General features: G+C 37.4%; 6 protein-coding genes and 1 long non-coding RNA gene across 7 annotated transcripts; 4 read left to right on the top strand and 3 right to left on the bottom strand.

The window, feature by feature from the left end:
- Window positions 1-2,254, top strand: LOC108842766 (isocitrate dehydrogenase [NAD] regulatory subunit 1, mitochondrial). Its single transcript, XM_018615785.2, has 4 exons — window positions 1-577; window positions 1,157-1,396; window positions 1,527-1,605; window positions 1,712-2,254. Exons 1-4 carry the CDS (start codon window positions 59-61, stop codon window positions 1,984-1,986), a joined length of 1,113 nt encoding a protein of 370 aa, XP_018471287.1. The 5' UTR covers window positions 1-58; the 3' UTR covers window positions 1,987-2,254.
- A 49-nt stretch (window positions 2,255-2,303) lies between these two features.
- Window positions 2,304-4,854, bottom strand: LOC108842765 (glycerol-3-phosphate acyltransferase 9). The gene is made up of 12 exons (XM_018615784.2): window positions 4,581-4,854; window positions 4,436-4,493; window positions 4,232-4,350; window positions 4,050-4,149; window positions 3,875-3,970; window positions 3,676-3,772; window positions 3,505-3,592; window positions 3,324-3,420; window positions 3,155-3,240; window positions 2,858-2,977; window positions 2,665-2,763; window positions 2,304-2,515 (listed from the first exon to the last, which is right to left on the bottom strand). The coding sequence occupies exons 1-12, from the start codon at window positions 4,700-4,702 to the stop codon at window positions 2,467-2,469; spliced, it is 1,131 nt and encodes a 376-aa protein (XP_018471286.1). The 5' UTR covers window positions 4,703-4,854; the 3' UTR covers window positions 2,304-2,466.
- A 93-nt stretch (window positions 4,855-4,947) lies between these two features.
- Window positions 4,948-5,443, top strand: LOC130508273 (uncharacterized). The gene is made up of 2 exons (XR_008942786.1): window positions 4,948-5,023; window positions 5,116-5,443. It is a non-coding gene; the product is annotated as an uncharacterized LOC130508273 (long non-coding RNA).
- Window positions 5,444-12,408: 6,965 nt separating this feature from the next.
- LOC108842592 (protein ALTERED PHOSPHATE STARVATION RESPONSE 1) lies at window positions 12,409-15,974 on the top strand. Its single transcript, XM_018615565.2, is given in 5 exon segments — window positions 12,409-13,083; window positions 13,086-14,073; window positions 14,170-14,366; window positions 14,436-14,659; window positions 14,737-15,974. Coding segments are annotated over 5 exon segments (2,625 nt in total). The 5' UTR covers window positions 12,409-12,618; the 3' UTR covers window positions 15,488-15,974.
- Window positions 15,975-18,274: 2,300 nt separating this feature from the next.
- On the top strand, window positions 18,275-21,274 carry LOC108843344 (serine/threonine-protein kinase BSK1). The gene is made up of 9 exons (XM_018616522.2): window positions 18,275-18,722; window positions 18,802-18,937; window positions 19,153-19,286; window positions 19,376-19,481; window positions 19,836-19,921; window positions 20,039-20,227; window positions 20,302-20,475; window positions 20,568-20,681; window positions 20,776-21,274. The coding sequence occupies exons 1-9, from the start codon at window positions 18,366-18,368 to the stop codon at window positions 21,031-21,033; spliced, it is 1,554 nt and encodes a 517-aa protein (XP_018472024.1). The 5' UTR covers window positions 18,275-18,365; the 3' UTR covers window positions 21,034-21,274.
- Window positions 21,275-21,341: 67 nt separating this feature from the next.
- LOC108843345 (uncharacterized) lies at window positions 21,342-22,024 on the bottom strand. The gene is made up of 2 exons (XM_018616523.2): window positions 21,884-22,024; window positions 21,342-21,707 (listed from the first exon to the last, which is right to left on the bottom strand). The coding sequence occupies exons 1-2, from the start codon at window positions 21,968-21,970 to the stop codon at window positions 21,342-21,344; spliced, it is 453 nt and encodes a 150-aa protein (XP_018472025.1). The 5' UTR covers window positions 21,971-22,024.
- Window positions 22,025-22,152: 128 nt separating this feature from the next.
- On the bottom strand, window positions 22,153-23,857 carry LOC108823957 (cyclase-like protein 2). The gene is made up of 6 exons (XM_018597277.2): window positions 23,413-23,857; window positions 23,251-23,295; window positions 23,089-23,161; window positions 22,845-22,942; window positions 22,630-22,700; window positions 22,153-22,538 (listed from the first exon to the last, which is right to left on the bottom strand). Exons 1-6 carry the CDS (start codon window positions 23,819-23,821, stop codon window positions 22,413-22,415), a joined length of 822 nt encoding a protein of 273 aa, XP_018452779.1. The 5' UTR covers window positions 23,822-23,857; the 3' UTR covers window positions 22,153-22,412.
- Window positions 23,858-23,874: the final 17 nt, after the last annotated feature.

Below are 23,874 nucleotides of genomic sequence, written 5' to 3'. Positions count from 1 at the left end.
CGCCTCCAAAGCTCTCAAAGGCCAAAAAAAAGGATCAAACTTTCACAGCTCTCAAACCATGTCTCGTCGATCGCTGACTCTCCTGAAGAACCTCGCCAGAAACTCAAACGCCTCCTCATCATGCCTCCTCCAAACCCGATCCGTGACCTACATGCCAAGACCCGGCGACGGATCCCCACGCGCCGTGACTCTGATCCCCGGCGACGGGATCGGACCTCTCGTGACCGACGCCGTGGAGCAGGTGATGGAGGCGATGCACGCGCCGATCTACTTCGAGAAGTACGACGTCCACGGGGAGATGAGCCGCGTGCCCGCGGAGGTGATGGAGTCGATAAGGAAGAACAAGGTGTGCCTGAAAGGAGGGCTGAAGACACCCGTGGGAGGAGGTGTGAGCTCGCTCAACGTGCAGCTGAGGAAGGAGCTTGATCTGTTCGCGTCTCTGGTCAACTGTTTTAACTTGCCTGGTTTGCCCACGAGGCACGAGAACGTGGACATCGTTGTGATTAGGGAGAATACTGAGGGAGAGTATGCTGGGCTTGAGCATGAGGTTGTTCCTGGTGTTGTTGAGAGTCTTAAGGTTAGTTTCCTCATTCAAAGTTTCGATTTTTATGGAATTTGTAGCTTAGAGAATACCATTAGGTTGTTCCTGGTGTTGTTTGAGAGTCATTAAGGTCGGTTTCGTCATTGAAAGTTCCGATTTTTATGGACTCATAGCTTAGAGAACACCACTAGGTTGTTTCTGGTGTTGTTTGAGAGTCTAAGGTGATTGAAAGTTTCGATTTTTATTGACTTGTAACTTAGACAACACCTTGAGAGTCTCTAAGGTCGAAGCTTAGAGAACACCATTAGGTTGTTATTGAGAGTCTTTAAGGTTATCCGATTTTTATGGACTCGAAGCTTAGAGAACACCATTAGGTTGTTCCGGGTGTTGTTGAGAGTCTTTAAGGTCAGTTTCCTCATTGAAAGTTTCGATTTTTATTGACTCGTAGCTTTTAGAGAACACCATTAGGTTGTTCAGGGTGTCGTTGAGAGTCTTTAAGGTTAGTTTTTCTAATTGAAAGTTTCGATTTTTATGGGACTCATAGCTTAGAGAAAGACCACTGAATGGTTATTATTTCTTGGATCTGATCTCATGATTGTTCTTCTCTTGTTATAGGTGATTACGAAGTTTTGTTCGGAGCGTATAGCAAAGTATGCGTTTGAGTATGCGTACCTGAACAACAGGAAGAAAGTGACGGCAGTGCACAAGGCTAATATTATGAAACTTGCTGATGGTTTGTTCTTGGAGTCTTGCCGAGAGGTCGCTAAAAAGTATCCGGGCATCACTTACAATGAGATTATTGTTGATAACTGCTGCATGCAACTTGTAGCCAAACCAGAACAATTCGACGTCATGGTATGTTTATAGTTGTATCTAGTTGTTAAGGCTTTCTCAGTTATATTAACCTGTGTTTATGTTATCTTTGGTTGATGTTTGCTTTTTTTCTTTTCTTGAAAAAGGATTATTCATTAAAATGTTTTTGCAGGTGACACCCAATCTCTATGGTAATTTAGTTGCAAACACTGCTGCTGGTATTGCTGGAGGCACCGGAGTCATGCCTGGAGGTAAAAAAACAGCATGTGATTATTATACACTTTCAATTACCCTATTCGAGGTACAGTATTGGAACAGCTCTGAAATTTTTTGACATTAAAAAAAAAATGAAAACAGGAAATGTTGGGGCTGACCATGCGGTCTTTGAGCAAGGTGCATCAGCAGGAAACGTGGGGAAAGACAAGATAGTAAGAGAAAACAAAGCAAACCCAGTGGCGTTGCTTCTCTCATCAGCCATGATGCTAAGACACCTTCAGTTTCCTTCATTTGCTGACCGGCTCGAAACAGCGGTGAAGAGAGTCATCTCTGATGGGAAGTGCCGGACTAAAGATCTTGGTGGACAAAGCACTACTCAAGAGGTGGTTGATGCCGTCATCGCAAATCTTGAGTGACCTTTAACAAAGTTGCTTGTTCCCTCCCTCTCTGCAAAGTTCATCAAAACTTCCTTGCTGCTACTGTTGCCAAAAAGTATATGGGTATAATCCACGGTGTCTGGTTTTGTACCTCAGAGTTTTACATTCTTTAGACGTTTACTCGTCGAAAACTCTCGAATCATATTTTTCTAATTCCAAATAATTCATGTTGCTACGCATGTTTGGGTTTCTGTGTTTACAAAATTATTGTTGTTCAAGAAAGCTGAATGAAAGAAAACTTCAGTTACTAGTTCTTTCCTATTCATAGCACTCAGAGAAACTAGCACAAGTAGAAGAACGTGTGAATCATAACCCTATCATTATATGTGCTTTAGTACACAAGATGTTATGTATTGGAAAAACATAGAGCTAAAAGCACATGAGATTTATGAGTTTGTTTTGACAAACAGAAAAATAAAACACAAGGAACAAGAAAAAAACATGATAAGATCTTTGCATTCACTTTTCTTCCAATCTAGCCAGGATCGACTCTGCAAAACTCTGTTGCCTGTGAGTTTAAAGAAAGACAAATCATCATCATCAAGTTTTGTTAGGGATTCGAGCATACACTATAGATACGAACAGGAAGTTCTCAGAGAGAGATTCCATTTAGGTCAAGAAGAAGAATAATGACAAGTTTTTGTGGAATTAACATACTTGCGTTCACTATGCTTGGAACTTGGCCTCGAATACTTCAAGTATCCATCCCAAGGAACCTTTTTGAGACCTGCCCTATGAGATATCATGTCTCTGACCCTGTGAGAGAGAATAAAAACAAAGTGGATCTTATAAATACATTAGACCAACTACTAAAAACGCGCAGAGTGTCATGTTATACTGTTTTATTTACCTCTCTGCAAACTCAATTGCTGTTTCATCAGGCCTTATTGTTTGGGGTTCCAAGTACCACACTTCACACACAACAGCCCACGATGTCATGAGTTGCAGTAAGTGCATAGTGAATGATTGTCTGCAAAGAGCATGCAACACCTTTTGTTATCAAGGCAGAGAAATGTTCCATAAAAACTTAAATGTCTTTGCAAACCAGAAGAAAACTTGTTACAATCGCAACTATGCACTATAAAGTTAACAGAATAGTATTATAAAAAGCTGATAAGCAAGTCACAAAGAAAACACCCTTACTTACTTTCTGCTGTTCCAGAAGGCGTCGACAAAGATCTTATTGTATTTAATGGCGATTGGACAAACAGTGCAGTCCAATTCAAAAGCACCCTGAAGAACATTTGCCATGAGGCGACTCAGAAGCTATTATTAACATTGAATAGGAGTGTAAATCAACATCAAAGTAAGGGTACCTTCTTAAACATGACAGTGTAATTGTTATTCACACAAGTCCCCTCGGGAAATATGAGAAGAGGGTTATTATCACTTCCTTGAACATGGTTCCTTAACCTGAACGATTGTGGATTCGTGTTCCCATGATTAAATATGAGTAGATTCAAGACTTATAAAAAAGGGGATGATAAGAAAGCTTACTTTCTTGCGACAATTTCACGATCCTTTGCCTCGGAACGATTGAACCAGATACATCCTACGCTCTCTAGTATTGTGCTTTGCAGAAGCCCTTCGTATTTTAAAAAAAAAGCAATCAAAAGTCGAAATAATACACAAAAGACAAAACCAAATGAGACTCACTCACTCACTTACCAACCCAACCAGGATGCTTCTGCATTATAACAGCAAAAGCGGTCATCTGCTCCAAGACGATGAAATCAATCATCGAAGTATGGTTGGCAACATAGACCTGCTTAAACCCCCAATCATAAAAAAAAAAAATTAAGCATAGGTACAAAACTATACAAGGAGATGTAAAGCTGAGGCCAACATAAAAGAGAAAACATGTGACCTGCTTAGGACGGATGCTAGGGCGTGGACCGTGGTATCTAACAACTCCAGTCCATGAGGCGACAAAGAAGCTGCATATCATTTCCACCAAGACTCTCTGTGTAACAACAACAGGAGAAGAGATTCTCAAAACATGAACAAAGCAGAGAGGATAAACAAGAAACAGAGAAACCAACCTCGATCTTTTTCCTCAGTCTATCCTGACCTTTAAGGAGAGAATGTACAGGGATAAAGGTTGAAAGGAAAATAAACCACCCAAAAGCCAAAGTCATGCACCTGCGTATGTTTTGTTTATACAAATCAACTCAGATGAAACAAATGCATCCATTAGATAGAACCGAACCAAACCAAAACAAACCTCAAGGGAAAGAGAAGACAGTATCTAACAAAAACACCACAGCACCATAAAGGAAACAAGTAGATGTTCCAGTTCCAAGGCTCCGGAGGATTCGACTTGAAACACCGAGTGAATGAGTCCTACCAAAAGAAACCATCTTTGAACTTGAGATTGATTGCTTGCTTAGATAAAATCAAATAAAAAAGGTAAATAACTCATTATTACATCGACAATGGCACCAGCAGCTTCAGTGAGGGTTGGAGAAATGTCTATCAAATCGCGCCTGCAAAAATATCAAAATAATAATCATGTAGTGCTAACAAACACTAGACAAACGATCCAATTCGAGGTGGAGAAAAGAAAGTTTTACAGGCGGAGCTTGCCACGAGGCTCGTTGATGGAGGAACCTGAAGGAAGGTAATCTTCGATGTTTGGGTGATCCAATTCCAGCTCCGATCTCGATGTCACCATCTTCCCTGCCGTGCTGCTCATCTCTCTCTCTCTCCCGATCGCCGGAGATTGTGTTCTTTGGTGGTGAAACAAACGATGAAAGAGGAGAGGTCAATCAACGATTTTCTCTACTCCTTTTTCCCTCACGCGCCCGTGTATTAATTTCGTTTGTTAATTTAGTATTATTAAAATTATGTGTTTACACACTCGACGGTGTTGTTTGTGTCTTTAATTTAAGGTCAGTTAGTTTCCTCTTTAAAAAGTTTCGATTTTTATACTATTTAGCTTATTGGAAGACTTGAAACGGTGCTTACTTAGGATCTCATCTCATGATATCGCTCTCTTTCTTAGGTGATGATCCACGTAAGTTCTGTTCGAAGCGTATATCAACAGGAAGAAAAGTGACAACAAATCTAACATTATTAAACTTACTCATGGTTTGTTTTTTTTACTAGTTTCGGATCGATTGAAAAAATTAAATCATACTTGTAACATCTATCTATGTGGACTCCGGAGTGCTTAGGTTCTCTCCAGAGACGCAGTCTTCTCTGTTCCGATGGCCGAGGCTAATAGTCTACCAGGTGTGTTGGATCAAGGACCTGGTGACTCTAGAGAAGTACTTGCAAGATATATATTGAAGAAACTTAAGGATCTAAAGGCACCAATCCAAGCCTCTTGTTAGTACTTGTGTTATTGTTTTACTTTTGTTACAAGTTGTGAACTTCGTGTTAGTAGTATTCTTTTCATTAGGTCTTGGTCTAATTCATTGGTTTTTTTTTTGTTTTTTGATTAAAGTGAGATAACTTATTAATTTGTCTAAAAGGAATGGCAAAGAACAAATAAATACCAGAGAACAAACAGAAAAACAAAGGTCTTTATGTTACTCGAGTGCCTAGCAAGTGGAACGAGATCATTCTTTTTCTTATTGTTGAAATCTGCTTTCACTTATTGTAGAATAGCTTTTTGCTTTCGATTTAAAATTTGATAATGTCCAAAATCATCAGTTTTCAACCAGCAAATTCACTTTGATGCTTAGTGTTTGCAAAACGTGGCTTAGTTGTTAAATCATTAATATTATTTTAATAAACACACACACACATATATGATATATCTAACTAATTCATACAATGCACTGAGATGATGCCATTATAGGACGTAAATGCAAATCAAAAGCCTGAAAAAGAATTGCAAAGAGAAAAACGAAAGAAAACATGCAATTGTGGAAACTAATCATAGGGTTAGGTGGTTGATCATCATTTAGGTTGTCTTGTCTTTGTCCTTATAATCTTCCATCCATCTTATTAGATACTGTACACTTTCAAATAATGAGAGAGGAAATAAGGTGAAACCTAAACCACGTTTACATTCACATTCCGTGTTTTCTTTCCTAATTGGTTTGGCCTACCTCGACAGCGACCCTGATACTATAAATGCATTGTTTTCCTACTCGAATCCGTATTAGCAGTATACATGAGAAAATATTTCATTTGCCACAAACCTGATACTAATGAAGATGTAAAATAAGAACCAAAACTCTAGAACTCCACTTTTAAATAAACCAACTGACAATGGGTTAGCTAAGAACTAACACCATAAAAAGTCAAATTATAGGCCTGCATCATCGATATGTCGCACTACGCTAATGCCAAATTGCCAATGGTACGTTTATTTATAACTTTTTCAGATTGTCTTTTTTTTCTCAACTTGAATGTCGAATTATAATACTCTAAAATCTTTCTAAAAAAAACTGTAATACTCTAGTGGAATGCTGAGTGAAGTGATCTCCAACTATAATACCCTAGTGGCAGAGAAGGAAGATAAATCCAATGAATGTTATTCAGAGCCAGATCAGACAAGTCCTTTATAGTATGTACATATACCTTTTTGTTAATTGTTGTTTAGCGATTGTGGGGAACATTTGCTTCTGTTGAATATTCCCTTAACGTTTGACCTAGCTTTCGCATAAATGTTTATTTACTCTTTCGCCCCATAATTTTTACGATTTATAATTATATCCTTTGAACAGTCTTTTAACGATTTATAAACTGGTTATTGCCTAATCAATCTATGAAAAATAACTAATCCACGAATTCTTGAAACTCACCCTTTTTGCCAAAAGAAGAAATGATACCATCGCTGTATATATAGATGACTCTAAAAGGTTAACTATGCTTCGTATTTAATCACTTTTGTACGTATTTCTTCTCATAGTATTGTAAAATCTAAACAAACAAGGTCTGCGCAAAAGGAAAAAAATAGGTACTGACTGCCTGGGCACGGATCGGATATCCGGGTTTTTGAAGGTATTTGTGATTTGCTTCGAATGTTACGGATATCTAATTTTCCGATTTGCTTTGATTCGGAAAAATACGGATATTCGGAAAAACGGATATCCGGAAAATAAATAGATATTTGCGGATATTTGCGGATACTTACGGATATCTCATTTGTTTTGATTAATACAAATAATCTTAAAAATTTGATACAAATTTTTTTTGGAAAATATTTTTTTTTGCATGATATAAAGGATAAAAATTAAAAGATACAATGAATCTACATATTTTGTAAAATTTTAAACTTAATTAACAATTATAATAACACAAAACTGAAGAAAAAAATTATAATTGTCATAAATGTTTTTTTCCTTTTATGTAATATTTTTATATAAGTAATAATATGAATAGAATCTGTCAAATCATATGTTAGAATAATAATTTTATACAATTAAAATTTTAAATATAATCAAAATATACATGTATTTATATATTGACGGATCGGATCGGATATTCGCTTCCCAAAATTTTAGTATTTGTGATTTGCTTCGATATTAACGGATATTGAATTTTAGTATTTGCTTTGCTTCGAAAGCTTACGGATATTCGGAATTTTCGGATCGAATAGTAACGGATAACGAATCGAATCAAATTTCACGGATAAAATGCCCACCCTTAGGTACTGTATAGTCTTCAAGTTCGAGAAAAGGAACACTGGCACCAAGGAGGAACACAAGAAAGTCAAAGCGATTCTTTCGAGTTTAAATTTCTGCTTATTTCCTTTTTACTTTACAGGAAAAGACCAATTAACTTTTCTATTTAGTTGGCTATACGAGAAAATACTCTTGTTTATAGAACTTTTTATTAAATAGTTATCTTTCACTGTAACTAATTAGTGGTAGTATTGACTTTCGTAACTATTAATTTTTCCTTGATTGTTACTTTCATTTTATATCGAGCATAATATTCACGAAGAAAAAAGATTAAATTATTGGAATTTTCATATCATTCTTAAACTTTTTTAGAAAAAAGTTCATATCTTAAGTTGCCATGTATCATCCATCTATCCCGATTGCGAAGCTAATGTTGATTTGAAGATTTCCGCCAAAAACTAGTTTAAAGATTCTGATATAAATCTACAAAATCATTTAGGAAAACTGAAGTGGATAAGTGGTCATGTTTCCATAGTTTCCCTATCCTATCTAAAGGTTAGACTTTTGTTTTAGTTTATCTCCCAGCTTGAGAGACCACTGGACCAATGGATTTTTTTATATCTTTTCTAGGAGAGTATAACCCAACGTAGAAGAGAATACTTTTTGTAGTGTTACAACAAGCCACCCAAAATATTCACAGCCATGGAAACATTTCCCTTATGGTTCACAACACTTGGCTCCCTACTCCCTAGCTATTTTATCATTTTCATTATTAAGGGTTTCTATTGAGAAAAAAGACCTCAAAAATCATAGTACATGTGAAGTTTTTCGAAACACAAAACATAATACTATTTCATAAAATTAACAAAATAGTATACATCTTCTAAATATATTAAAGTATCGTATATTATTACAAACAAATTAATAAATTGAATTAAAATTTAGAAAAATGCAGCTTGCTCAATTACAACCACTTAATTTTTTTTATTGCATGTACTAAGTGAGATTTTATATCAACTTGTTCATTACAGCTAGGAAATCTCTTTACTAACAATTCGTTGCATTTTTTAAAAAATAATTCTTAGCATTTGGTGCATGCATTACTAAAAAAAGAGTGGACGTGGTATTGAGGTAGACCTAAGACTATATATTATTATACTACATAAAACATGAAATGAAAAGTTTGTCTATCTAATGAACCTTTGTCACCAGTGAAATGGGCGTCACATGTCACCTGTCGTCGTCGCCCAATTATTCTGTGCCTGCCGAATTCTCCCCATCTTTCAAAGACTTTCTGTGTTTTGTTTATTCTTCCTATAAACCCTAAATTCATTCTGCTACCATTAATGACCATCACATTAATAACATTAAATATATCTTACTGACCAGAACTTTATTCCCAACCCCACTAAATAGCAGATGAATAAAATAGTTGTATCGTTGTATATATCAATCTAAAATTTTCCTCGCACTCATTTGTTCATATAATACACGGCCTAATCGGTCACTAGCAACTACTATTGCATAGAGTATAAATAAATCAGCTCATCAGTCAGTAATGTTACATAGCAATTTGCGTATAAAGAATGTGGCCAGAACTCAAATAAGATACCTTCGGGAGAAAAACTATTTTCTCGAATAGCTTTGAGGCTATTCTTTTCCTATAAAATATGGATTCACAACAGTGGCCCTTCTTAGAAGTCAGCTTGTGAACATGAGTAAACAGTACTGTTATAGCAAAAGCTCGCAAAACTCTTGTATATAAAAAAAACTGTAAACCGCTCCCCTGCGAGATGTATATAAAAATCTTGCATATAAATTTTGCCTCTTAGATTAAATCATTTACAACTTCTCCTCAGATAATCTTTTATTATGACAAAGTGTTGCTACAAACTATTACGTCGAATTTTTAGAATTATATTATAATATATAAAGTTAAGAAGTATTTCGGTTAATTTTCTCTGGTTCTAGTCTATATAACAGTATAATTCTTATGCTTCAACACAAAGATAATTGCATGTGTACAGTACTGTTATATAGACTTTAGAACCAGAGCAAATTAAATGGTGCTGAGCTAAACCTGCTAAACTAAAGATAGTGAGGAAAATAAAAAGGTGAAAGGGACAAGAAGAAGACGACGTCACAATGCATTAAATTCAATGTTTTATTACTGTAGTTTTAAATATTCCCCTCGTTTATTTAGCTGTACATTTTCGTTTACATTATATAAAGTTTACTTCGTCACGCTTTCCCCAGAATGTAACAATTAATTGACTCATTGAAGTTGGGCAGGGGACCAAGGTAACTCAAAACATTATAGTACCTCTAAATCAACACGGCCTCTTATATTTTGCCCCTAACATCACTAAGATTTTGGACATTTGTCAAACAGTTTGGCATGACAATAGAGTATGATATCTTTTTTTTTTTTGCTTTCTGTTAAAATATGATCTCAGCTATTTTGGATTTCAGGTAAAGCATGAATATTATTGAATTTTATGCAAAACTAAACCACCTAAATATAGTATTATTTACTGGAGTAAGTAGAGATTTATTTACATCTTGCAAAGAATCCATTGTTGGACTCACTGTAGATACCACTGCTTTAACTGGCTATAGAAAATGCGCTGTGGAAGATTATATGGAAGATCTCGTGCTGAAATCCATAGGATCATCCTTTTGGGGAGAACTTATAAACTTTTGTCATATAAAACATACACTTTTGACCCAAAAAAAAAAACATACGCATGTCCAACTATTATTGAACTTAATGGAATTATTCGCACATTGACCAATTTTCTAATCAGCTGATCTGCAACCATGATATCATTGGTAAAAAGTAAAACTTTGAACAAAAAAAATTCAAGTAAATTAAACATTTGATAATTGATCTGCGAAACATGCATATGGATGTCGTCTCCAAAAAAAACAAGTAAACAATCGCATGCATCAACTTCTGTTCTGTTGAAATATCTTGACACTATAGCTAGGTTTCAAGATGTAGAAGCCTTTTTTTTATCTTTTAAGAGTAGTTTTACTTCTATTTTTATTTTTTTTATTTTTTTGGCATCGAACTTCTATTTTTAATTATATGCGGTATAACGCAGACCACCAGATTTTGTTAGTCTTAATGTTCCAAGCGATAAAGGATATATAGCATGCAGTAAAAGGCAAAAAAGAAGACAAACATGCAAAGTAGAAAGATTTCGTAAAAAAAAAAAAGCAAAAAGAAAACAGAAGGGACAAAAGGGATTGCTTCAGCACCAAGTTGTTCTGGGTAAATAACATTTAGATAACTGTTACAAGGCTTCGGTGCTAAGTATCCTTATGTGTCCCGATCCATGCTGCTGGGTCATTGTTTGATTGCTTAAACTCTGTGCTATAAACTCGCGTCACCACATTGTCTCGCAGCTGACCTGTGATTTGTTTTGTTGTGCCAATGTGCGTGCTCGTGTTCTAGACTGTTATTCTATTAATCCTACAACAGTTAGTCGACAACAACTTAAAAAGGGAAAATCGTTGTTGTGTGACTCCGGTTAAACAATACTATATTGGAGTTTTGTCAAGTATTCATTAAAATTTTAATTTTGATATTATTGAGGTATATTTTAAGGAACATGTCTTTTGCACTTTTATAGCTAACATGCAAATATGCGTAACATAGTGGACGCAATATTCACGTGAGTCTCCAAATATATGAAGATGGTAAACTTACGTTTTTGACCAAAGCTAAAATGACACCTTAGACAAAGATTTAGATAATAATTCTTTGCATTTGTTTGCCGAAACTGTATGGATCACATCAGCCATGTTTCTTTATAACCGGAATTTGAAATGAATATTTGGAGCTCGAATGCATCAATATATGTATCTGGTTCACGAATCAAATGTATTTTTTGAGGTTTTATATAATGTAAAATTTCAATAAATTAATAATGTTAGAATTAATACTTTCACATTTGAACCTGGAATTAGTTTTGACTCTTGCAATTGAATTTATATCGAACCTTAGCTATATATGAGTACTAATGTATTCAGATGATATAATGCATCAATAAGGATAAAAGAAAAAAAAAGTCTAGGCAATGAGAGAGAAACAACGCTGACGACGTTAGCAAATCACACCTGAAGCCTGAAGTTCTGTTTTGGTAACAACATCCGTTTAGTTACGTCTTTAGTTTGAACACACAAACCAACACGGGCTTAAAAGTAATTTAAAATCATAAATACCGTACAGTCCTCATTTAATTCCCTTACGTTACCCGTTACGATCATGTAATAATACTACGATTTAAATTGTCTAAATCAAATACTGTCCTTACGTAATTAAAGACTATCGCTAAGGGTGTTTTGGAGAATATATAACAAAATAGTCAAAACGAGTCAAAGTTACCGTCAAACCTAAAGCCATACACTTCTACTAAACTTGTTAAAGAGACAGAAGTACAACCCGTATCTTTTTTTAAGATCCATGTCTTCTGTCTGAACCTCTCAAAGTACTGTCCTAAAAAGCTTTTCATTTTCAACTTTTAAAAAATCCGAAACTCGGTTAATCAATGAGATTAATAGTGTGATTATTAATTACCAGAAAAAGAAAATGAAGGGAAAAAAACACCGACTCATCAAATGGGAGAAAGAGACGAAAATCTCGGTGCTGGCAAGATTCCTCCACAGTCCTTTGCTGTTTTTTCCTTTTGTTCTTACTTTTATTTTTATTTTTTATTTTATTCTAGACCTAAATAATTCGTTTTTATTTTTTCTGAGTAGCAAATAATACTTTCTCGAGAAAACAATCACTTCAACTCTTTTCTTTGCTTTTTCTTTCTATCACCATCAAACCACACCATCTTTACCCCATATGCGCCTCCATCTCTAATTCCTCTCACCAACCTTTCATCTCTCTCTCTTTTATTTTCATTTCAGATTTCAAATCTTGCCTTCCTTTTTTTCGTTTGTTTTATTTTCCTCTCTTTTTTAATTTAAATTTGTTATTTTTTTTTGTTTTTGGTTTTTGGGGTAAGAATTATTGAGAATGGGGTGTACAAGCTCCAAACTGGACGATCTTCCGGCGGTTGCTCTCTGCCGTGACCGCTGCGCCTTCCTCGACGCAGCGATTCAGCAGCGTTACCAATTATCCGATTCCCACGTGGCGTACACTAACTCCCTCAGAGGAATCGGCCACTCACTCCACCTCTTCATCAACCACCACCACCGCTTCGTCTCTTCCGGCGGAGCCAACGGCGGAGGAGGAGGAGGAGGAGACTCTCCGAGACTCAACCTCCCTCCTCAGAGAAAAGGCGACCCCGACGAAGAAGAAGAAGAAAAATCTCCTCCCAAGAAAGCAAAGCTACCTTCCTCTCACCAAAACCACTCCGGTTCGGGTTCCGATTCGGGTCATCTCGAATTCGATTCGGATTCGGACTCCGACGACGATGACGACGACGAAGAAGGCCACCTGGATTTGGATTCGGACTCTTTACATCATCTCTCTCCTCAACACCACCACAACATCACCTCGGTCATTTCCCGATACAACACGAGTCCGGGCCTTACATGGCCCAACAACCATACCCGAATCCGGAAATGATGGGCCATCATCAGCTTCCTTACTCAGGAGGAAGCTATATGCATATGAATTACATGAAGAACAAGTCCATGCCTCCTTCTGTAATCTTTGAGCAAAGACCAAGCAGCCCTCAAAGAGTCTACGAAGGTGAATCATCATCATCTTCTTCTAATTATCCTTACAACAATCCTTATCCTCCTCCTAATTCGTATTACGGATACTCAAATAACCCCGGACCGGGACCCGGTTACTACGGTTCTTCATCAAGTGGTGGTACCACCTCTAAACCGCCTCCGCCTCCTCCTTCGCCTCCTAGGTCTAACGGCTGGGATTTTCTGAATCCGTTCGATACTTATTACCCTCCGTATACTCCGAGTCGTGACTCGAGAGAGCTCAGGGAGGAAGAAGGTATACCGGAGCTGGAGGAGGACGATTCAGGCTACGAGGTTGTTAAGGAAGTTCACGGGAGGCCGAAGTTCGCCGTCCCCGGCGGTGGGATTAATAATCAACCGCCTCCCGCCGCCGTGTACAGGGAGGAGGAGCCTCCTTTGATTCCTTCTCAGCCTCATCCGCCGTCGGTTGCTGATAAATCAGGGGCTAGCACTAGCGGTGGCGGAGATGCGGCGGATGCGGCGATGTATCAGTCGAGACCGTCGAGCGTGTCGGTGGAGAAGAAAGGTGTGGAGTACGAAGTGCACGTCGTCGAGAAGACGGTTGTTGAAGACGCTGGAAACGAAGAGAGACGGAGCAATGCCGCGGGGACACGTGGCGGCGGTGGTGGAGGAGGAGTGGGAGGAGGGCCACGTGCGGTGCACGAGGTTGCTAAAGAGATTGAGAATCAGTTCGTGAAGGCTGCGGAGTCAGGAAGCGAGATCGCTAAGTTGCTTGAAGTGGGGAAGCATCCTTACGGTCGTAAACATGGTAATAAAGCTCTTTTGAAAAAGAAAAAAAATTCTCAGCTTTATCCAACAGAGTAATTAAAAGCTTTAAACTTTTGTTTGTGTGTTATTTTAGCAGCAGCTTCTAAATTGTTACACGGTGTAACTCCTTCGCTACCTTCTACCTCTGGAGGAGGCTCTTCTTCTGCTGCTGCCTCTACTGCGCCGCCTACTTACGCAGACATTGAAGAAGAGCTTGCTTCAAGGTCGAGGAATCTTTCTTCTACATTGCATAAGCTCCATCTATGGGAGAAGAAGCTTTACCACGAAGTGAAGGTAATGTTTTGTCTTAAAACACTGTGATATGTACTCTTTTCTGAAGGAAAGGGTTCTACGCTTGTGTAGGCTGAGGAGAAATTGCGTGTAGCTCACGAGAAGAAGCTGAGGAAGCTAAAGCGTTTGGATGAAAGAGGTGCTGAAGCTACCAAAGTAGACACAACTCGAAAGTTAGTGAGAGACATGTCAACGAAGATACGGATCGCGATTCAGGTGGTGGATAAAATCTCTGTGACGATTAACAAGATTAGAGACGAGGACTTATGGCCGCAGCTTAATGCATTGATTCAAGGGTAAAAGCTTCTTAGCCTCTCTCTACGTGTTTATGTTTATACATATTTGAATTTTGAAAATGTTTTTTTTTTCTCAGGCTTACAAGAATGTGGAAAGCAATGTTTGAGTGTCATCAGAGTCAGTGTCAGGCCATTAGGGAAGCTCGAGGGTTAGGTCCTATAAGAGCGAGCAAGAAACTCGGTGAAGAACATCTAGAGGCAACGAGTTTGCTAGGACACGAGCTTATTAACTGGATATTGGGGTTCTCTAACTGGGTCAGCGCGCAGAAAGGTTATGTAAGAGAGTTGAACAAATGGCTCATGAAGTGTCTTCTCTACGAACCCGAGGAGACGCCTGATGGTATCGCTCCTTTCTCACCTGGTCGTATCGGAGCTCCACCGATATTTGTGATATGTAACCAGTGGTCTCAAGCTCTGGACAGGATATCCGAGAAGGAAGTTATCGAGGCGATGCGTAGTTTCACCACGAGCGTGCTTCAGCTCTGGGAGCAAGATCGGTTAGAGACGACTACGATGGGGCATGGTGATTCTGAGAAGAGAGTTAGGAACATGGACAGGGAAGAACAGAAGATACATAGAGAGATTCAGGCGCTGGAGAAGAAGATGGTTCTGGTTGCACCTGGTGATGGGACTAATAGTCTTTCTTTATCTGGGAACGTTGTCTATCAGAGCGATACTAGCAACGAGAGTTTACAAGGTAGTTTGCAGCGGATTTTTGAAGCTATGGAGAGATTCACTGCTGAATCTGTGCGAGCTTATGATGATCTCTTAGTGCGTGCTGAAGAAGAAACTGCTCCACGAGAACTTGAGGAAGATGATGAGGAATAATAAAAGCATAAACAGGAGAGGAAGATCTTTGCTTTGTTTCTGATCTTGCAATGCTGGAATACTTGCCTATGCAGTGTTGGTATACTAGAAAATCATCTTAGACTCAGGCAAGAAGAGCCCCCATCATGATGATGATCTAAGAGGAGGCAGAAAGGGAGACTACAGCCAAATGTTCGGTTTATATAGATGCGGTTTACTGTAAATTGGCTTTGAACCGGGTGGTTTACGTTGCTGTGGTTAGATGAAGGTTTGATAACTTGTCACTTTTACCACATATGATGCAGGATGCAGATATTAGTTCGAGTCTTAATAATTTTAAAATTAGGGCCGTGTATACATAAGACGTTTAGGATGAAACTTTTGGTAGTGTTCTCAACAATTATTTTGTAAAATCCGAAGGTAGCTCAGGGCAAGTCTCTCTTTCTTTTAACATAAGATTAAAAATTATGTAATCATTTTACGATAAGTTACAAACTATTACCAATCATTAACCTGACCAGCCTTACACATTGATGATTCACGTGAAACTTTAATAATACTAAAACATAATGGTCCATTCTTTCTCATTAGTGCCTGCGCCAATAGTTAACGATTTTGTGTTGCCGTGCCAAACATGATTAGCGTGAACTTGACGTCTCGTGTGTCAAATCTTTTTTTTCCATTTTTTTTTTTGCAAAATAATAAATGTAGATAAAGTGATAACATGAGTAGAATATAAGTTGCAGAAGTTATTGTTGTGCGCCAACCATAGGTTAATGATGAATGTTTATTATATACTATCAGAGATAGTGCTTGAGCATCTAATCATATAAGAAAGCCAATTACATTGGAGAATCTTTGGATCACTTCACTCTTTGCCTTTTCTACACAAGAGACACAAGTGTCTCTTGTAACTTCGAAAGCTAGTAACAGTAGAAACATTGCAAGAATACTTTCCATTTGCAAACATACTAACTATTTTATTTGTCGGTCATCGTTGGAGGTTTATTCATTATGATTTGCAGTTTTATATAGCATTTCAAGGTGTACAAACAAAATAGTAAGAAAGCTACTTAAGGTTTAGTCTAGTAGAGCCGTGCCTTATGCATATAAAATGAGGCAATTGCCCCAGGCCCCCTCTAATTTTGTTAAATTTAGGGCCCCTCATTTTCCTATTACTTAGTTTAATTAGTTAAATAAATTACATCTGATTCTATAATTTAGTTACATTTTATACGACATGACATGGTAGTTTGTACAAAAAAAATCTTTAAGACAATATTTTTACTTTTATTTGTCTTATTTATTATAAACTCATTTATATGTTAAAGTTATATATGTACCTTTTTAGTTATTTTTGTTCATATATATTTTTAGAAAATACAATTACAACTAATTTTATCTATTTATATTTGTGAATTAACTATATAAATTTATAAACAGATACATAGTTTTATTTATCATGTTTGTAGATAAATATAAATATTAAATTTTACTGTTTTATATTTATTTTATTTTATTTTAATATATATTAAATTAAAATTATATATTTTATTTTATAAATAAAAATTTTAAAATTTTGAATCTAGATAAAACTGTATTATTTGCCTCAGGCCCCCAAATTCCTTGGCACGGCACTGAGTCTAGAGGTCTCTATCAAAAAGCACCACAGATTACAGAACCATATTCAATTCAGTTTTGGTAATCTAAAGTATGCAGTTTAAATGTTAACAAATGAATAAGATTTTGAACAGTTAACCATATTAGGTAATGTAGTTTCCGAATATTGTAGATGGTAGTGCACATCCATAGTTCCAAATGAAAACGAAAATGTCTTTTTAGTTTTGAAATATTTTGCTTATCAGTAAACTTCTTAAAAGTTTTCTAGGACTCTTTATGCATTAAAGTTGTCATTTTCGTTCTGTAACAGAGTAATTAATACTCAAATGGAAATAAAACTGACATTACTCTAATTAGAAGGTAAGTCAATAATCCACGAAATATATAAAGCCGACAGAAATACAAAAAAGAACAAAAACATAAGTATGAATCAGAATTAAATATCACACGGTTTCACAAGTCAACTTTCTACAAACTCTCAGAATGATTTTCTTCACACGCTTATCTTTACACTATACAAGTACGAATCTTTTGAAATAACTAGATACTTAGAACTAGACGCAAAAACAAAAGGTTGTGCAGACAATAATATGAAAAAATGGAGAAAGAAAAAAGTAGGAATGGTCGATGATGATAAGTCGCTCCAATCACAAACACTTTGAGCTGGCAAACAATGTGATTTTTCCAAAATCTCTTTTGGTACCACAAAGTGTATATCATTGAACATCCGAATCATTTTTATTATTGTATTATAGTAGTATATAATAATCTACACACAAAAGAAGTTGGCTTCTTCTGTTTCTTCGGCTTTTCAATTTGCAAATCCATTGGTTAAAGATTACTAAACATTTTATAAACCCAAAAAAAGAACGTTGCACACTTCAAGATTTTACCTTCTATAAATTGATAGTAACTTCAAGATTTTACCTTCTATAAATTGATAGTAAAATCTTTTTTATTTATGGCTAAATCTGAAATCTAATATTTCACTGATCATATTTTTAAAACTATAGTAATTATAGGAAGGTTTTTTCTCTTACAGTATATTTCAACAGTTGTTAAATTGGCATATCATAATTGACAAGGAGGAGAAATTTACTTACCTCAAGTAGTCAAACAAGACAAAAGAGAAAAATAAAATAAAATAAAAATACAATTGTATTTTTCCACCACTATATTCTCTCTCTCTCTCTCTCTCTCTCTCTATTACAAGAAGCAAAAGAGAAACACTTTCCGACTCGCTTTGTTTCTGTCGTGAGAAAAGGAGTTCAGAAATTTCATGGGTTGTTGTCAATCTCTGTGTCCTGGTGAGGACAGCCCGGTCGGGAAAGACGGAGCCCAGCCGCTGCAAACGACTCAAAACCACCACGGCGGCGCTGCGACGGGTGATAACGACGGAATCGGAGGAGGCGGAGCTGGCGGCGTAAGTGGAGGAGGAGGAGGGATACCGTCTTTCTCGGAGTTCTCTCTCTCCGACCTCAAAGCAGCCACGAACAACTTCAGCTCCGACAACATCGTGTCTGAAAGCGGCGAGAAAGCCCCAAATCTTGTCTACAAAGGCCGGCTTCAGAACCGTCGTTGGATCGCCGTCAAGAAGTTCACGAAGATGGCTTGGCCTGATCCTAAACAGTTCGCTGTAATAGAAAAAAAAAAATCAACACTTTCAAAATCTGTTTAATTTATTAATTGATTAATCTGTTTATGTTCAATTGCAGGAAGAAGCATGGGGTGTGGGGAAGTTCAGACATAACCGGTTGGCGAATTTGATTGGATACTGTTGCGATGGAGACGAGAGGCTTCTTGTCGCTGAATTCATGCCTAACGATACTCTCGCTAAGCATTTGTTCCATTGTAATACTACTCTCTCTCTCTCTATCCGTTTCCCATTAGAGTGAATCCTTTTAGGCTGTATAATTCGAAATGTGTATCTAAAGATGATTGCCAATTTGCGTAGATTATGGTTTTAAAAGTGGAAACTTTTCTTATCGTGTTGTGTTATAGTACTAAAAATGGAAACTTTCCTTTATCATGTTGTGTGTTTCTTTTGTGTGCTCAATCATTGACAGGGGAAAGTCAAACCATTGAATGGGCTATGAGGTTGCGAGTAGGATATTACATAGCCGAAGCTTTGGATTATTGTAGCACCGAGGGTCGTCCTCTGTACCATGATTTAAATGCTTACAGGGTTCTCTTTGATGAGGTATATCATTCTCCTCTTTCTTGCTTATGAGATTTTTTTACTTCTCTTGTTGGGGATCTTTAACAAGTTTATAAATGGATATTTTGTAGGATGGTGATCCTCGTCTCTCATGTTTCGGCTTGATGAAGAACAGTCGTGATGGTAAAAGCTATAGCACTAACCTAGCATATACACCACCTGAATACCTAAGAAATGGTAACTCAGTTTTTGTATCTCTCTCTCTTAAGATTATTAGAGCACTTCCATTGGAGTATCTAGGCCAAAGTATCTAAAAGTACATTTGTTTGTATGTATATATTATAAGTATGTATGTAATTGCGCGGTTAGAGAGGCCCTCTTTAATACATTAAGAAAAGATACTTTGGTTACGTTTCCCGTAAATTTTAGAACCCCGCAATTACATACACATATATAATATATACATACAAATAAATGTACTTTTAAATATTTTAGCCTAGATTCTCCAATAATGATGCTCTTAGAATCAGTATCAGATGCAAATGTGTAGCAGTCTAACTAAGTGTGATCACTATTTTTTGTGTGTTGTAGGAAGAGTGACACCTGAAAGTGTTACTTACAGCTTTGGAACGGTGCTTCTTGATTTGCTTAGCGGAAAACACATCCCTCCAAGCCATGTAAGCTCCTTCTCTATCATCTGTTTTTGGTCACGATAGATAATGTCCATGTCATATACAGAAGTAGATAATAGTTTTTTGTGATATTAATTATTAGTGATACATCCTTCTTTCTAGGCTCTGGATATGATACGTGGCAAGAATATTATTCTTCTAATGGATTCACACCTTGAGGGAAAGTTCTCAACAGAAGAAGCTACCGTAGTTGTAGAACTCGCCTCCCAATGCTTGCAGTATGAGCCTCGAGAGAGACCCAATACAAAAGACCTCGTGGCAACACTTGCACCATTGCAAACTAAATCAGACGTAAGTGTGAACCGAGTTCTTGAATCTGAGACTTGAGTTGTTTCTTATATTCATCTTTTTTAATGAGATTGTAGGTTGCTTCTTATGTGATGCTTGGAATAAAGAAGCACGAGGAGGCACCTTCGCCGCCGCCGCCGCCACAGAGGCCACTTACGCCGTTAGGCGAGGCTTGCTCGAGAATGGATCTCACAGCTATTCATCAGATCTTGGTCATGACACACTACAGAGACGATGAAGGGACTAACGAGGTCATTAATTACATGATTTTAGTTACTAAAACACTCATTAAAAATTGTTCTTAAAACTAACTCATTGGAGTTATTTTAACTATGGACTTCAGTTATCTTTCCAAGAATGGACTCAACAGATGAAAGACATGCTTGAAGCACGCAAGCGTGGTGATCAAGCTTTCCGCGAGAAAGATTTCAAAACCGCCATAGACTGTTACTCACAGGTATCCAATGACACTTGTTACTTTGTGACCATATTTTTAGGACTTGTTTGTTTGTTTTTTACATAGATTTGCTTTTCTCTTTTTCTTTGAGCAGTTTATAGACGTTGGAACAATGGTGTCACCGACTGTGTTTGGTCGGAGAAGTCTATGCTACTTACTATGCGATCAACCAGACGCAGCGCTGCGCGATGCCATGCAGGCGCAATGCGTGTATCCTGACTGGCCAACGGCTTTCTACATGCAGTCCGTAGCTTTGGCAAAGCTGAACATGAACACGGACGCAGCAGATATGTTGAACGAAGCTTCTCAGCTCGAAGAGAAGAGACAGCGAGGAGGAGGAGGAGGCAAATGATCTTTTGATTCTTGGATACAAGACTTGTTCACATCCTTTTGTTAAATTTGATGAGCTTCAAAAAGATTCTTTTTTTAAGAAGAAAAATGTTAAAACCTGTTGATGTGATTGTTCATTGGGATGTAATGTAATAACCATAGAGGGAGAGAAAAAAAAAAGAAGAAGAAAATCAATGTTTGTTTGTTTGTAATGCAATCAATACATGTAACTAAACTATATGCATGGTCTCTATTTTTAACTATTGGTTTTATAAATTTGAGAGGGAAATAAAAGAGAGTAAACATGTTATGAAATATGGTGGCATGCGATTAGAACTTGTTTTCTTCACCACCACCCACCACAACATCAGCAACTAGAGTGACAGCACCATCCTCGCCGGCAGCTTCATCCTTTTCCATGTCTTGGAAATCTAGAAATTCATCTTCATCTACTTGGATGTAATCTGAAGATCCCATGGCACTGCTGAAATCATCTACTTCTGATTCTTCATCCTCATCCTCATCATTGTTTTCACGTCTCACAAATTCCACGGATTGATGACTTGTTTGGAAAGATTCTGACTCGTTCCTCTCCTTAGTCCTTGACGCCTGCTCTGCAAGTTTTTGATCTATCCTTTCCATAGCCTCTCTTACACTTTCCATAGCCTCTCTCACACTTTCCCTAACATGGTTTATCTGTCCAAGATTAAAGAAAAATCATTATCCATCATTAAGCTGTCTTGACAAGGATCACTTAGAAAAAAAGCTTAAGAAAAAAAAAAGTTATCGTCACTAATACATGTCAAAACACAGGTTATTGTGGAATTAGCAAGCTTAAGGGATCGAGAGAGAGAGAGAGAGAGAGTAGCTACCATGGCAGTAGTGGAATCTATTTCGTCCTTAATCATACTTCTTAATTGTGATGCCAATGCCTTCACACGTTGCACTGCTCCTTCCATCTTTCTTCGTTGATAGCTAGGGTTTTTGATTAGCTAGGGTTTTTGATTAGCTTCTAGGTAAAGAAATTATAATTCTCTAGGATTTTTGGATGGGAGGCTATGATGCTGCTGTATATATAGAGACTACCGTCATCAACTTTACTTTTTTAAGTCTCTATTGTAATATTCAAAGTTTGAACTGATAAAGGAAATCTAACTAAATAAAATTCCGAATTAATCATCAGATTAATAATGATTTTATTATTTAGTTACTGCCGAGTCTAAGACCTTAAAATACAACACATGGTACTCTTTTTTTTTATTAAGTGCTTCCTTCTCTTCTTCTCTGCACCTCTCTTATTGTCTGCTACATAGTCAGCGAAGTTCATAGCGCGCTAAGTAGACTTGCTTATAGACAAACTTCATGTTTGTTTGATGGTGTTTAAGGAGGAGGAAAATCAAATCAACTGATGAGGATGCAGCGAATTGGAGATCCTTCTGCTCCAACAAGTCTTAGAGGTAAGCAATGGACAGAGTAGACTCCTGCCTTCACATCATCCAGCTTCAATCCCTCCACAAGTATAGTCTCCTGTCAATGTTTTTAATATATTGTCTCAACCATCATTATCTAATATCTTCAGGATTCATCTACTTGTACTTAGGATAATGATTTTGCTTACCCGGCCTTTTAGGAATGCTAGGTGGGAGGGAATCAGATCATCATACGCAGCTACTGATAGATAATCAACCCCTACAATTTTTGACAGTGGATACACCAAAACTCGGCTTAGAGAATCACTTCCACCATAATATGGGAAGTGGGAACTAACAAGAACAAAAGAAACCTCCATACGAACGAACGATGGCATAAAAACTTGGAGAGATAGATTATTACCAACAAGTTTGATGTCTGTGTTGTCTACCAACCATTGAGCGCCATCTTTCATGAATCCGACATAGCTTGTATCAAACTCCTTCTTGAACATAAGACGCCTGTAGTATATATATTTTTTAATTATTATCAAACTCCATCAGAAACAAGAGTATATTACTGAGACTATTATTCCGAAACAGAGTATCAAGTTGGAAGATAAAGTTGACCAATTCAACATCTGATGAGGATCTCCAACTGATTGTACCTGTCAGTGTTCAATGTTCTGAAAAGCACACGACGAACTCCTCTTGGTATGTTAAGAGACTTCATCACTTCGGCTACACAGTCACAAGGTACATAAGATGCAACACGATCACCACTGTCCTAAAATCACTATTAAGTAAATATCAAGACAAGTTTCACTTACCAGTTATGTTCTTGTTCCTCGGAACATCAACCAACAACGCAGGACCTACAAACAGAAAAAAAAAATCATTAATTCTTTTTTTTTTTTAAACTTAAAAAAATCATTAATTCGAGAGATCAAATTATAAAGGTGAGACATTTGGAACGAATCAGAGGCAATTACCGTTTAGAACTTGGAGATCAAGCGAGTCTACATCGAACCCAGCGTCGTAATACTCGTCGTACACGTGTCCAGGCGAATCGACGTGTGTACCGGTGTGAGTCGGGATCTTCATCTCTGAGTTGTTAGCGAGCGATCCGTTCTTCATGCTCGCAGCCAGCCATAGAAACCTTCCGATTCCTTCCTTCGAGTCCCACGCCGGCATATCCGGCGTGTATCGGTGACTGATGTCGAAGATTTTGCCTTCGCCGTATACCTCGCGGCGGATGGGTTTGAGATCATCGGAGAAACCTCCGTCGATGGGAGCGGTTCCGGGAATGGTGGGGTAAGCATCGGATACGGCGGCGTGGATGAGGAGGGAAGGGAGGGAGAGGAGTGTGAGGAGGAGGAGGAGTAGTGGAGGAACTGTCATTGTCAGTTAGTTTGCTTTCTCCGTTTCGATCATTCCGAAGAAGAGATGAATTG

The sequence above is a fragment of the Raphanus sativus genome, chromosome 2 (assembly GCF_000801105.2).
Source record: "Raphanus sativus cultivar WK10039 chromosome 2, ASM80110v3, whole genome shotgun sequence".
Taxonomy (NCBI): Eukaryota; Viridiplantae; Streptophyta; class Magnoliopsida; order Brassicales; family Brassicaceae; genus Raphanus; species Raphanus sativus.
The sequence above is the reverse complement of the archived record's forward strand: the minus strand, read 5'-3'. Positions and strand labels throughout refer to the sequence as shown.